General features: G+C 41.6%; 2 protein-coding genes across 2 annotated transcripts; both read right to left on the bottom strand.

Moving 5' to 3' along the window:
* Positions 1 to 7,858: 7,858 nt before the first annotated feature.
* On the bottom strand, positions 7,859 to 11,007 carry LOC104421366 (putative phosphatidylglycerol/phosphatidylinositol transfer protein DDB_G0282179). Its single transcript, XM_010033279.3, has 4 exons — positions 10,620 to 11,007; positions 10,356 to 10,457; positions 8,904 to 9,064; positions 7,859 to 8,536 (listed from the first exon to the last, which is right to left on the bottom strand). Exons 1-4 carry the CDS (start codon positions 10,693 to 10,695, stop codon positions 8,429 to 8,431), a joined length of 447 nt encoding a protein of 148 aa, XP_010031581.2. The 5' UTR covers positions 10,696 to 11,007; the 3' UTR covers positions 7,859 to 8,428.
* Positions 11,008 to 11,817: 810 nt separating this feature from the next.
* Positions 11,818 to 14,433, bottom strand: LOC104421364 (dnaJ protein homolog). Its single transcript, XM_010033273.3, has 6 exons — positions 14,103 to 14,433; positions 13,391 to 13,556; positions 13,136 to 13,274; positions 12,780 to 13,056; positions 12,473 to 12,671; positions 11,818 to 12,380 (listed from the first exon to the last, which is right to left on the bottom strand). Exons 1-6 carry the CDS (start codon positions 14,250 to 14,252, stop codon positions 12,061 to 12,063), a joined length of 1,251 nt encoding a protein of 416 aa, XP_010031575.1. The 5' UTR covers positions 14,253 to 14,433; the 3' UTR covers positions 11,818 to 12,060.
* Between the last annotated feature and the right edge of the window lie 29 nt (positions 14,434 to 14,462).

Genomic DNA, 14,462 nt, shown 5'->3' with positions numbered 1-14,462 from the left:
GTTTCTCTTGCACCTTCATCTTCATCTTCAACACCTCCTGAGTTTCGTGTCTCTAATGCTTCAAAGATAGATTATCTTTATGAAGTCTCTATTAGCGATGAAACTAAGATTTCTGAAACCCAACTTCCTCTCATGAACCCTTATTCTGCTTTCGCAAAACCAACCTCATCATTCTCACCTATCCGCTCCATCCGCCAACTTATTCACCAAACCCCAAAGCAAGTAAAAGAGTATGTCCAATCCTCTAAATTCGACCAAAGATCCTATTCTCTGCACGAAAAGGAATATTTTGTTACTCTCCGCATCCCTCTAGAATTTCCTGCATAATGGGCTCAACAGGGATACACTCATGTCCATTATGGAGTCTGTTTCGTCTTGCTCTAACTTTCCATGGTCGAAAAGGTTTGCCGCTTGTGGCAAGAGTAGCATTGCTAGACACTGTGTTTTTACAATATCAGCATGCTTGCATTGCAGATCGTTCAAACTATTTTGAATGTGAAAGTCTTTGTCACTCTATATCCCAACTTCAACATCGCCCTTTCAAACCCCCAAGCCATTTTCTTTTATGAAAGTCCAAGTTCAACTTACCGGAGCCCCTCAAACCGCCGACTCAGAAAGAAAGAACATTGCATTACCAAATGGTTTATCGAATACAAAACCATGCACTTGACCTCAACTTCAACAATGGTAATAAAGATGCCTTGTTCATTTCCATGCAAAATGACCAGGCATCCTGTATCCATGTTCCTAGACAGATCCCAAAGGATACGTTGGCCAAGCTTCTTCCCAGACCTGGATTACCAACTACGAAAAGTTACATCAAGACAACAAACCTTTCCGTCTACGGACTTAGAGTTCGTAAGGAAAAAGATGGAACCGTTTCCATCAAATTTGGCAAGGAAAAGGAAGAAAGTCCTTCTATCTTCCAAACCCTCTTCATGATTGAACCATGTGTTCCTCAATCTATTTCTGAGCCAGATCCGAAGAAGCATGTTAGGCATTTTGATGGTGATGGACATCTTGTTCATTACTATAAAGACAATTATAGTCATTGTTTTTGGGATCCTTTTTGTCAATGTTCTCACTGTACAAATTCCCCCGATGAGGTAGATCCTTTTGCAAGACCCCCACCTCGACGGAAAAGACCAAAGGATAAGATGTTCCAAAGGTACTTAGACGGAGATTCCTCCGTTGATACTCTTGGTGAATGTGACAAATACCAATTCATGGTTTCTTATGCACCACCTCCACCACCGAGTCTAAAACTACATCCCAGACTCACCAGATCTACCAAAAACACCACCATCATCTCCTCCCTAGAAAAAGCAAGTCCTCTCTCCATTCTATAAGCCAATCCTTAAATGGGCTAAGAAGCATTCTTACCCCCTCGAAATTCCGTAAGAAGTACCATCCGCTTCCTCTATTGCTATGTTTCAGATACCGACTTTCCTCCTCTTGTCAAGGAAAGTTCTAAACTCTCATTCCCCGCCGTAAAAGTTTATTGATCCTCATGGCGATATCGCCATGTTCCTAAAATTCCTACTCCCACCGATATAGATGAACATGGGAAACGAAAAAAAAACCTCGCCGCCGAAGTCTGTTCTAAATTGGCAATCGCAGACTATGTTAGCACAAAACAATGCCTTCAAGGCAATTGACTCCAAAATTGGAAATGTGCAACAAGATCTCCGAAGGTATGATGAAAGTACCAAGAAGATACTTTCGAATTTTAAAAGGCTCCACGCCTTGGAATCGGGACAACATCTTGGGTACCATTATCTCGAAAGTCCATAGCCGAAATAGAAAAGCTCAAAACCCAAATCCAGCTTCTTGAAGAAGGAAGGTTCGGACCATTGACCCATTAGCACCTCCCGTTAAAACCGGGTATTTACCCCACCACCTCAAACCTCCATTTTGCCACTATTCCACCGATCCTTATAGAAGAGAACCGTGATATGGCAAATTTACTAATCGTATCAAAACCCCGCAGAAAGATAGGGGAAAAGAAAAGGCATCACCGAAAAAGCATCAACTACAAGATCAAGTTCCATTGTTATAAGAGAAAAGCTAGCAGGTATGATGCTATCAAATCCATTAGAATCTTTTCTAAAGGATTTAGGCACCCAGAACCTCGACTCGTTATCCAACGGCTCGAACAACCCGATCCTACCAAGACTTTGCTCCAAGTAGAACAAACTTCTCATGATACCGAAATGTAGTCTTCAATATCCTTTTCCTCCTCCTCATCCTTCTCAATTCCTCGCAAGCCGATACCCTCCCCTTTGCACCGCCACTTCATCCATATTTATGGCCGACCCACCGATGATGACATGGAGTCGATTATTCTCGATATGGAAATGGGTCGACAAGCAATCCTACTCGCAACTCCACTCCCCATGTGTCCACTACATCAAAACAATTCTTCACCATTGATGACATTCCTTACCAGAAATGGCCAAACCGTCTTGAAGAATTTCATACATGGCTAAAGACCCAATCTATCACCAATCATGATATGAATGATGTCTTGTACAATTTTGTTACAAGATTTACAGAAGCCTGAAGTTTTGGTGGCAATCACTTTCAGAACAGACCGCATTCATTTCCCGATGTCACCTAATTTCAGCCATGCCCTTACTCTCTTATATCATGTCTTTGTGGAAAAACCCGGTGATCTCATAGAGATAAAAAGAATAGAGTTTTTTGAAAGAAGATGCTGCTCCCTCCGTAAGAAACATCTTGATAAGCATTTTAAATTAATGCTTCAAACCTTTTATCAAGTTGGAGCAGACCCAAATTTGAAGCATGTCTTCCTTACTTCTATCCCGAAAGAACTGTTCCAGATAGTTGAAAGATCGTTCTTTGGAAAGCAAAGACGAGTACAAGATATTCCCTTAGGGGAAATACAGCAAGAGATCCATCTATGCCTAGAAGAATTATGCTTAAAACGCAAGATGGTGCGTACATACATCACAAATGACAAGCGCCTTGAATCGGCCCTGTTCCGTCGGGAGCTGAAAATCAAATGCTCCAAGAAAGACTGTGATGGTACATGTGGCAAGTATTCTCGAAAGAAGAAACACTACAAGAAGTTTTGGATAAAGAAATCCAAACATGGCTCCAAGCATTTCCGGAAAAAGAAGAAATGTCGATACCTACGCAAAAGAAGGGATCGCACAAGCTACAAGAAATCAAATCGTTGCTACATCTCGCAATCGAAATGACACTTTGCCAAAAGTTGTCCTCAAGCAAAAAGGTCGAATCATCTAATTCATCATATTGAGAACGAAATAGGTATTTCTCTCGAAAATGATGATATTGAATCCTTATTCTCGCCGATGAAGAACCATCCGACCAAACTCTTTGTGCCATTCCCTCTTACCAAACTTCCAAAGTGAAAATGAGTCGACTTAGAGTCCAAGAAATTTTCCACATATCACCATCGTCCCAAAACCAAACGACATATTTTCGAGCCGACTCACCGTCCACACTTCCCCGTAAAATCCTTACATCAAAGTTTGCTAAGCCTATCACCTTATATTGCTCTCATTGACACAGAGCAAGTTGTTCTATCCTAGATACCAAAATTCTTCCTGAAGAATTCTGGACCCCTTATATCCGATACTTCAATTCAAGGTCGGAGATACTTTCTCCACAAATGTTAGAACCACTCGTGACTATCCAGCTTCTTCCCGCAGTTGTTCCATAACCGCAAAGATTTTGGATCTAACATTCCCAATAAAGATCCGATAATTGGGTGGGATATCATGACTCAAATCTCCCAGCTTTGCATCATTCCTGGAAAATGTCTTAGATATAAATATCAATTTTCTGAGTTTGTTAATATCCAGAGATTGTTTTCCATTGAAATGAGTCTACTAGACCCAATTATGCAAAAATTGCTAGAATCTTGTTCGTAATCCCATGCAAAATTTGCTCAAAAGTGCTCTCATCCTTTGTGGAAAAACCCGGAGTTCTTTGTTCGCCTTCCCTTCAAAAAAAAAAAAAAATGAAGACATAAACCCAACCAAGGCGAGCCACATGGGAATGAAACCAGAACATTTGGTTTTAGCCCAAAGGGAATGCCGAACTTTTTGCAACAAGGCCTTATTGAAGTTTCTGACTCACAATGGGCTTGTGAAGCCTTTTATGTCAATAAGCGTGCCGAGCAAAACAGAGGGAAAATGAGATTGGTAATTAACTACCAACCCCTCAATCTTTTCCTCCAAGACGATAAATTCCCTTTACCATCTAGAGACTCACTCTTTAATGGTCTAATCAAAGCCCACATCTATTCCAAATTCGACCTCAAAGCTGGATTTTGGCAATTGGGCATCCATCCTGAAGACAGATCCAAGACAGGATTCTGTATTCCGAACCAACACTTCCAATGGAAAGTTCTTCCTTTTGGCTTAAAAGTAGCACCATCCCTTTTCCAAAAGGCCATGTGTCGCATCTTCCAACCAATTCTATCAAGTGCCTGTATACATTGACGATATTCTCGCTCTACGCCCCGATGAATAGCCACACCGCCAACTCCTTGAGCAGTTTGCAGAAATCGTAAAGAAGCATGGTATTATGCTCTCGCAAAGGAAGATGAATATTGCCTAGACAGAGATTGAATTTCTTGGTATGCACCTTAACAAAGGTACATATTACCCAGGGTCACATATCGCTCAAGAATTATTGAAGTTTCCTCAGATAACTTCACAACAAAGGTGTCCAAGCAATTTCTTGGGATAATTAACTATCTCGTGGTTTTTGTCCCAAATATTGCAAAGCTTCTGATTCCTTTGCAATCCATGCTAAAGAAGAATTCCCCACCTTGGGGAAAAGCTCAGACCAAAGCAGTTGCTGAACTCAAAGAAATTATGCAGAATCTTCCACCATTACAAATACCATCAACAGGTAAACGGATTCTCCAAACTGACGCCATTGATGAATACTGGGCAGCCGTTCTTTTTGAAGAAATTGATGGTAAGAGACTTCTCTGTGCCCATAAGAGTGGAAAGTTTTCTCAAGCTAAAATGCATTACCATTCCACCTTCAAAGAAATCTTAGCAGTCAAAAATGGAATAAAAAAGTTCGAGTTTCATCTCATTGGCCACCATTTCCTGGTGGAATTAGACATGGCATCTTTCCCTCGATGACCGAGTTTAAACAAAAGCAAATTCCAAATTCACAACCGCTTAGATGGGCTGAATGGTTTTCAAAATACTCCTTTGAAACTAAGCATATTCCCGGAAAGAAGAATGTACTTGCCGACTTCTTATCAAGGCCAAAGGCACCAGCAGAGATCAACATGTATATCAAAAGGCCGTTTCCATATACTCAACCATGGAGTAAAATACAAAATCGAGAACATCAAAGATTCACAAAGCTGGAAATACCCCCAGAGATTATTCAAAGCAAATCCAGAACGACCTTGCCGAGAACCCGGAGAACCTCATGTGGCAAAACCACACGCACCTATTCGATTCAATGGAGGTTCGATTCTCTATCCTTTTGGGTTAAATATGAATTATCCATTCATTCATCCTCTTATCCGGAAGGAAGATGATTTTCCGAGTACCAAAACGTTATTATGGTACTTAACCAATAAGTATCTAATAGCTTTTGAAATCCCAACTTAAGATTCATTGCTAACCTCACAAGGATATTCTTGCTCTAAGAAACATTGAAAGGAATGTGATAGAAATCTTTTAGAATTTCTAAATTGGTTCTATCCCCTACGTGTTGGAAACAAGACTTAGAAAAAGAACCGAGATCGATGACGCCAAACCCCGAAGTCCATACCATCCTCGTTTTTTCGACGTCTTTGGAATTTTTGCAGAAATAATGGAAGCATTCTAAATGCACCACCGGAAATAGGAACCACATCCTATAAACCCGACTTGAACGGTCGAGAAGCTCGGATTTACAGATCTTATCCTAGATCTTCGACTCGTGAAAACGAATATCGAGAACTCCAAAGAATCATATGTCAGAAAACAAGACCATTCCCGAAGATATTTGAATAATGCACCCACTACGTGCGATCATTATGACCTAGCACTAGAAGCTAAGGAAGCACTCGGACAATACAGACAAGTTTCCCAAGAGCCCGAAATGACAAATGAAGAACATTCCAATCCACTTGACCCCTATGCACGCTTTGGAGGACCTTCCCAAGAATTCCAAAGCATGGACACATCCTTAAATAACATCCAATTGGCCTCAACCAAGAATTGACCTTCAAGAAGATGAAAATACAAACTCGGGCTGAAGAAGAAGCATCACATTGGGCTCATGAACAAGCATCCTCGTCAAGATTGAACCAAATCCTCTCACCGAAGACCTTTTGAACAGAAGTACGAGGCACATCTCCTAGAAGACTTGTCATAGTTTATAATTTTTTGATCTTTTTGTGGCATCACTATTCAATCTAGCACTAGGCTAGGGAATTTCAGAGGGTCATATTAGTCACAAATTTACCGACCCGTGAGCTAGGTCCCCGTGTGTCTTTGTGGTTTTTTATGGTCGAATAAAATTAATCTTCCATGGCTTTCTAAATTTCTTCATCCAAAGGATCCTTCAAGAAATTTAGGGTAGGTTTTTATAGTTCGAGTGTCTCTAGGCTCGAACTAAAGGGTGAGTGATTCCCTAAAGGGCTTGAACGGGGTTGTTCGCCTTCGTCGTGGGATGCATACCTGGTAAATTTACTCTCCTTCCCGGTTCTAAGTCTAGGTCCATTCATGAAAGTTAAATAACATGACACGGGTATTAATCTAATTTTCATAGGGTATATATCAATTTGGGATTTTACAAAATAATTTTTGTGATTTTTTTGTGGTATTAAATTTTTCATAGGGTATATTAGTCACAAATTTTGGGGGTATTGGTCGAATAAAAGGTATTAACATAAAATAAAATGCTTCTTGTCGGACTATTTTTGATTGAAAGTACGTCTTATTTCGTTACATGGTATTTTATTTAAGGATGATGATAAAATTAGCTAAAACTGAAAGGATTCTTTTGAAGTGAAATGGTATTGTAAAAAAGATCAAATATATCTTCCCTATAAAGAGTAAGTATTAGTTAAGTTTGAAATGAAGTTAAAACAAGTACTAAAAAGTTATAGCATATAATTAAATATAAGTTGTATCTATTTTAAATATTTTTTATTATATTCCGGTAATATTTTAGTATGTTCATGTATTTACTCTTCCATTTGGCGTTCATTTATCATAGGCTAGCGATTCAACTCGAGTAAAGATAAAAAAAGATAGTCCTAAATTTAGATTTTCTAAAGAATATGACACTCATGAGTATATTAATACTTAAATATTGTTCTTTTTCACTATTTACGCACATAAAAGCCCAGGACATTCTTACAACTAACACAAATAACAACAATATGTAAACACATATGAAAATAAAATATAAAAATACCAAAATATCAATAAAAATATACATTCGGGCGGACCTCCTAACTAATTAAAGAACAAGTAATGAGAAACCAAGTGTGCATAACAGTATTGCCATTTTTTCAAAAAAAAAATCAATCCCTTTAATCAATAATTAGGATTTTTCATTGCATAATGAAACTCATATTGCAAATTATGGCAGCTTTTGCTAGTCGAGGGGTCTTTTGAACTCTATAAATTAGACACTAAACTTGAATTATTAAGATGACTTTTTAATTCAATCGATGATGAAAGATCCAGAAGCGCCATAGTACAAGACAACTGTGGAAGGACCGTGCCTTCAGTTTGGAACGAGCTGAATGAGGCACGGGCCATGAAAGCCGGTTCCATCGATGGAACTGGTTGTATTACTTTGGCATGTGGTGCTTCCTAACTCAATGCAAACTCATAGATGTCATCCAAGCGCTTTGCAGAATAACATCAGTTCGATTTGGTTCTCCTTGGGGAGCTGAAACCGAACCAAACTAGCTCAGGTGGAAAAAAAGTAGTGATCAAATTGAAGTAATTTCAACCCAATCGAACAGCATAACATAAGACCCCCCCTAAACTGCTTGACAACGTATCTTCACTGCCTATACATCTTTCGGGCCATTATACCCTGCCTTCAAAGAATGACAGCTTTTGATGCATGACTTCTCTGCTAGCTGCTGAATGCCTCTATCTTTCATTATGCTCTCTTTGCAGTGTCATGTAGATCTTCCTGTCTATCTGATTACGAAAGGCGCCTTTGCTGGCATCCGGAGACAGCTGAAGTTGAAATGACTTATGACATGCAATGCACCTATAAGGCGTCTAGATGCAAACATATTTTCATTTACAAGGGAGATACAAAGTACTTTCGAGATACAGAAGAATAATACACCAGGAAATACAGTGAAATATGGCATGGGGCAATCATGTTCAGAAAAGAAAGCAGTATCCGACCTTTTGAAGTCGCCTAAAGATATGGGTATAGGGGATTTTCAACTGTTGAAGACCAGAGATCCGAATCTGATACTGAAATTGAAGCTGATGCAGGTTAACTGCTGATTCAGCTCATCCTCCATGGTTATCCTTAGAGTGTACAAGCCCTGCATGTTAATGAGATTCATGAATATGAGCAGCTCAATATCCTCTCACCTCCATAAGGTTTAAGACTTTCTATGCACTTGACGAATGTGAACTTGTCAAGTAATAATGAAAACTGGATCGCGAAAATTCATCATGGGACTCTACACATATAAGCTAATGGCAATTCACTAAAAGGCCACCTATCTCAGCATCTCTCTCTTGAAACATCAATAGGCACACAAGCCAGATAAACACAAATCCTCAGATGGCCATATTGTACTATCTAGCATTGCTACCTTGAAAATTTCAAATTGTCTTTAACATAATCACATTGGAAAAAGGCAACAGACAAGAATATCAAAGCATGTGTAGTCATTTGAAACTTACTGGAGGAGTAAATATGGGTAAACTTTGGGTGTGGGATAGCACAAATTTTCCTGCTGTGATAGGACAGGATATCTCTTCGCAGAGATTGTGGGTCTCCGTATGGACTTGAACCCCGAAATATGTAACTCGTATCACCACTTTTCCATTGGAGAGATTTTGACCTTGAAAAGAGAAGCAACAAGTGTAATGACAGGTAAATGACTAAGCTGGGTGCAACATTGCATATATGCATGAAAAGCATCCACAAGCATGCAAATGACTGGCCAATATATCCCCACTAGCAAGAGACGTATGAACTATGGTGGTCTCGGATAAGTATATCCTATAAAAGATGACCAGTGCGGTTGTACATGTCGCAGAAGAGGGCAACTGAGTCAGGATCAGCGCACAAAATTTACCTGTCTTCGACTATTCATGAAAGACTGGAGTAAAGAATTATTATCCTCAATCAATACACAGATTAATCAAGGCAACTTGCAAATAAGTGACGCAATGAGATGGATCCCACATGAGTAGCAGTAGCAGCAAATCAACTAGGTTCCATACACTGCGTCTGAAGGAAACCACATTCATCATGCCATTATGCTCTGAAGAAGCTAAGGTCACAGATTTGCTAATGACCTTATGTCAACTAGCGGGTCTATTATCATCCTCCTCCTCTTCTCCACCTTACTTCTCTGAGAGGCCTCTTTCTAGGCCCCCATATGCAAAGATGTCTGTTCATATTCTGAGAAGTGATTGCAATCCCTAAACTGTCATAGGCCAGTCTTTGCATGGAAAGGGAAGCAAAAAATTACGCTCTAAGCATATGACTAGGCATCACAAAATGCTACTTTGAATGATATTGGACATTTTAAGGTTTTTCAACCAATTCAGGCAGAAGCAATGGATCTGGGTAAGCAATTCATCATAATCAACAAGTTAACACTCTACTCTTTAGCCCACAAGAAAAGGGACAGAACATTCGCATGATAACATTTCATTCTGGGAAGAAAAAGAAATATCCCTATACCCACTTCATTGCAAAGCAAGCATCAGTTTTTTTTTTCTCTTTTTCAGTACGATGTACTTAAATTGACTGAAGAAAGGACCTCCACTTGACAGTCTAAAAGAAAAAAAAAAAACCTTTTGGCTTCCAATCATGCAAAACCCTCCAAGCAATAGAATTGAAATCAGGAGCAAACTTGTTCAGACACTACATCGCAATTATCCTCAAGCTAGGTGCAGTAAATTCCTAATTTCCCAATAAAGAAACACATATTTAGGCGCCGTGATGCAGGGGATTAGTATCCTATGCAAATGATGAGTGACAACAAGCTCCTAACCCACATGAACACAGAAGAAGAGTCCAATAACAGTACAATAAAAACCGAGATTTTCCCATTCTACAGAAGGATAGAAGGGACTGATTCATTCAGAGTACACAACTATAAGATCTTTAAAAAGTAGTACCTGTAGAAGCAGAGATGTCAAAGGTGGTCGGCTTGCCTGGAACCACTGGGTTAGGCGATATCTTAACATCGCTCACCTTCACGACATAGTCCCCAGAATTATCTGCAGTCACAAACCAGAAGAAAACAGAAGAAAGGAATCGATTCACACAATTGCCAAAACAATTCAATCATAACCCAGTAGGACAGGATTCTATATAAGCCTATCAATCATCAAGAACACCAAAAACAGAAATGAACAGAATCAAGAGCGAAGAAGACTGACCGCAATACTTGATGCTGGTGGCGCAAGCGAGAGGCAAGAGGAGAGCGAACGCGAGGATGCAGAAGAGCGAACCCATTTCTTGATTTTACGAAAAGGAGCGATCTTGGCGATTAAAAGGGAGAGCTTTTCCGGTGGGGACAAACCAGCGGCAGAGTGAAGTGGTTCCCGGAGGGGGACACTCGAGCAGACATCGATCCCTCGTTGCACGGATAAGAAAAGGGAGAAAGATTCCCACACGCAGGAGAGGCAGACACCAGGAAGGAAGGCGCTTGTCGTGTACTTGCTTCGGGACAGATTTTTTCTCTCTGTTCAAAGGTTGTAATGATGATGGAGTGTTCTAGAGGACGACTGTCCATCTAACCAACCAATCATGGAGTGGCTCATTGCCCTCGCCCTTTGTCCCTTTGTATCACCCGCCAGACAAGCCATGCACATGACTTCGTTAGTTAGGTAATTATTTTTTCTCTTTTGCCTAGAAGGAAGAGGTTAGTTGGCCATCGTACTCTGTATTCTGCGATAGGTGTCCAGAAGGTTTTAGTTGAGAAGATGATGTATTAGACGTCTTATGAATGATACCAATGAACTCCCACTGCGAAAGAAAACGTGAATCGCGAACTTCAAAATGTAAGTAATTTGATTTAGTAGATTTTCCGGATATGTTGACATTTGATCCCATGACGGCTTTAGGAAAAATCAGCCGAAATAGTATGTAATCTGTAAGTTAATTGCTACAACTATCGCTGTTTAATTGACCAAAAGAAAATCGAAAAATCCGAAATAATACATAAAGCTAATTCAAATCCATAAGTTAGTTGCTACAACTATCGACGAATAATTGATCGAAAGAAAATCGATAGTACCATACCACTATCGATGTATAATTAATCGAAAGAAAATCGAAAGGATACCATGGACTGGGTATCAAAATCTCTCTTGAAAAATTTGAATCAGAAAGAGGTCGGCTAAATCGGCCAGGAAATGGCGAGTGCAATGGAACATGGACTAACGCCAAGAAATTCCTGAACTGGGAAAAATCGTTGCCCATCCCGAGAATCAATGCCCTGGAACTGACAACTAGAAGTAAATCAATTTTGGAAGTCAATCAAGAAATAACAATGATCTGTTTTATCGACCCGGCGCAATTTTTAAAAGGCTGCCAAACAAAACTTGGGACATGGAGATTCGTAGAATAAGAATGGCCTCGAGAAGAAACAAGAAAAGCACAGCTATATTTGAATTTGTCACTCACGTTAAGAAAGATAGTAAAACCTTCATCCACCCAGATGTCCAAATACAGAGGACCAAGTGCAGGGGGCAGAAGCCGCTTGACATCACTATTCCCCATCGACTCCATAAGAACCTCTAGGCATAACATTCATCACCCACTACACCCGAAGTATACCCTCCCGGAGTTGTTTTGAGACCTTACGACCGGACCATATTACTGCTGGGCGCATTGCACGCGTTGAGCGCCGCTGGGCATATCATCATCCTCATCGTATGCTTCAGCCTGCGCTTGTTGCTTTCTCCGCATCTCCTCTTCGATGTTGACGTCATGCAATGTTGTTTCCTCACACTCATCCAGCTCCATCTCCGTCAGCTGCGACGCTGGCTTCTGCGGCAGCACACTCTGCAGAGCCTCGACCTGCTCAGGGCTGAGAGACTCTGGGAAGTCCACAGTGAAGTGAATGTAGAGCTTCCCCTTCATGAAGGGCCTTTGGTACATCGGCATACCCTCATCATTAATAGCCTTGAAAGAATCTGCAAGTGTGAAGTACGCAAAATTTAGCATTGGAAGGTCCACAACTTACGGTAAAATACAGCGCATGTCTTATTATAAATCATTTGCATACCAGGCTTGACAACTTCCCCAGGGTTTGACTTAATAAGGAGCTGCCTGCCATCCAGGTGAGTCAATACAAACTGGAAGCCACACAGAGCCTCAGTGAGAGAAAGGGTGTGCTCCACGAAGAGATCGTCGCCCTTTCTCTTAAATTTAGGATGCTCCTTTTGTTGGAGGATGAAAACAATGTCTCCTGTAACTGTATCCGGCTGCACAGAAGCAATAAACGGAAAGTCCAATCAATGATGATTCAAATTGTGAAACCGGGCCAGTTAAAAGACTATGGAGTTGCAAATTAATATTCAACTAATACATACAGCTTCATCTGCTTCACCAGGGAATGTAATCTTCTGTCCATTCTGCATACCCTTCTCAACAACAACTTCCAGCACCTTCTTTTCTGGGACAACCTTGTCTCCTTTGCACTGCGGGCAGCGATCCTTCTCATTAATGGTCTCTCCTGTGCCTTTACATTCATTGCAAGCTTGTTGCATCTGCTGGATCATGGATGGACCCAGCTGCCTAATGGTCACTTTCATACCAGTCCCTTGGCAACCAGGACATGTCATCGACGCACCAGACTTCGATCCTTTCCTGTAAATGAGTTCCGTGAGCAACCCCACATGACCCTGAAGCATGCCAAAGGCAGTGAAACAAACATTGCAACGCTTACCCATTGCACTTAACACATATCACATTCCTAGAGAGAGATAGCTTCTTTGTAGTCCCAAGATAGAGATCCTCCAGAGACGCCTTCAAGGGATGAACCACGTCCTCCCCTCTTCTCTGTCTACGTCCTCGGCTGCTTCCACCTGTTCACATGAAAATCGCAACATTTAAGCATCTACAATTGACAAGACTCCCACTAAACAGGCGTTACCCACTAAAAGAGGCCTGCATCAGCCAGTGCCGATGAGCAAGTCATTACCTCCAAATCCACTTCCACCAAAGAAGGACGAGAAAATGTCAAATGGGTCATGCCCACCTCCACCACCGCCCATTCCCTCCTTGAGGGCATCTTCACCATATTGATCGTATATCTCACGCTTCTCAGGATCACTTAAGACCTCATATGCCTGCGCAAGCTCCTTGAACTGCAGTGAAAACACATAAAGCATCAAGCTTTACTCCAACGAAGGAACAACTGACCACCATCACTCAAGAGACAGCTCCCCATACTTCGCTCAACGACAGCAAAATCAAATTCCGTCTCAACAACAAGTACTGCTTTTTAAGATACCTTAACCTCACTATGGGCAAATCACCAACCACACAAGCTTAGCAAACCAGTTCTTCGCAAATTCAGCTGATATCTCATGGGGAAAAAAAAGCAAAATTCAAACCTCCACTAGAACGGCCCGCCTAATTCAGTCCCTGTTCCACACGAATCCTCCGTACCTTCCCACGCAATTCAATCGCAATGCCTAATAACATGAGCGCATCGAATATACTCAATCGCAATCGCAATCCCAACCCCAACCCCCTCCTAACCTATCCTCGCGAACCAGGAACAAATTAATCGTCCGACCACAGAACCTCGCCGGAAACCGGCCACAAACCACGCCATCCGACAACCCAAAAAAATCGCCGCCGGCGAGGACGGACGACGCAGATTCAGGACGGGTGACGGTGACGGTTACCTTCTCGGGATCGCCCCCCTTGTCCGGGTGGTTCTTGATGGCGGCCTTCCGGTACGCCTTCTTGAGGTCCTCCTGGGAGGCGTTCTTCGAGACTCCCAGGACCTCGTAGTACCGCGTGTTGTCGCTCTTCTTCGGCGCCCGCCCGAACATCTTGCCCCCCCTCGTTTCGCTCGGTCGGTCGGTCGGAGGAACGGGATCCCGAATCGGCGGCGATCGGTCGACGGCGACGGTGTGCCTGTGCCTGTGCCGGCGCGGGCGCGGAGGAATCTAGAGAGAGAAACGATGAAGGAAGGAAGCGCTGCTGTGGCTGAGGCTGTGGAGAGAGAGAGAGGGAAAGCGGGGGGAGTTCTTATAGAGGGA

This window comes from Eucalyptus grandis, chromosome 10 (assembly GCF_016545825.1).
Source record: "Eucalyptus grandis isolate ANBG69807.140 chromosome 10, ASM1654582v1, whole genome shotgun sequence".
Lineage (NCBI taxonomy): Eukaryota > Viridiplantae > Streptophyta > Magnoliopsida > Myrtales > Myrtaceae > Eucalyptus > Eucalyptus grandis.
Note: the sequence above shows the minus strand (reverse complement) of the source record. Positions and strands in the feature narration are given on the sequence as shown.

Coding starts and splice junctions, on each gene's coding strand:
- LOC104421366 (XM_010033279.3), bottom strand. CDS start 10,695: ATGGGTTCGCTCTTCTGCATCCTCGCGTTCGCTCTCCTCTTGCCTCTC. Junction 9,065..10,355: donor TGACATCTCTGCTTCTACAG/GTACTACTTTTT, acceptor TCTCTTTTCAAG/GTCAAAATCTCTCCAATGGA. Junction 8,537..8,903: donor TACCCATATTTACTCCTCCA/GTAAGTTTCAAA, acceptor ATTAACATGCAG/GGCTTGTACACTCTAAGGAT.
- LOC104421364 (XM_010033273.3), bottom strand. CDS start 14,252: ATGTTCGGGCGGGCGCCGAAGAAGAGCGACAACACGCGGTACTACGAG. Junction 13,557..14,102: donor AGGGGGGCGATCCCGAGAAG/GTAACCGTCACC, acceptor TTTTCACTGCAG/TTCAAGGAGCTTGCGCAGGC. Junction 13,275..13,390: donor TGGTGGAAGTGGATTTGGAG/GTAATGACTTGC, acceptor TCATGTGAACAG/GTGGAAGCAGCCGAGGACGT.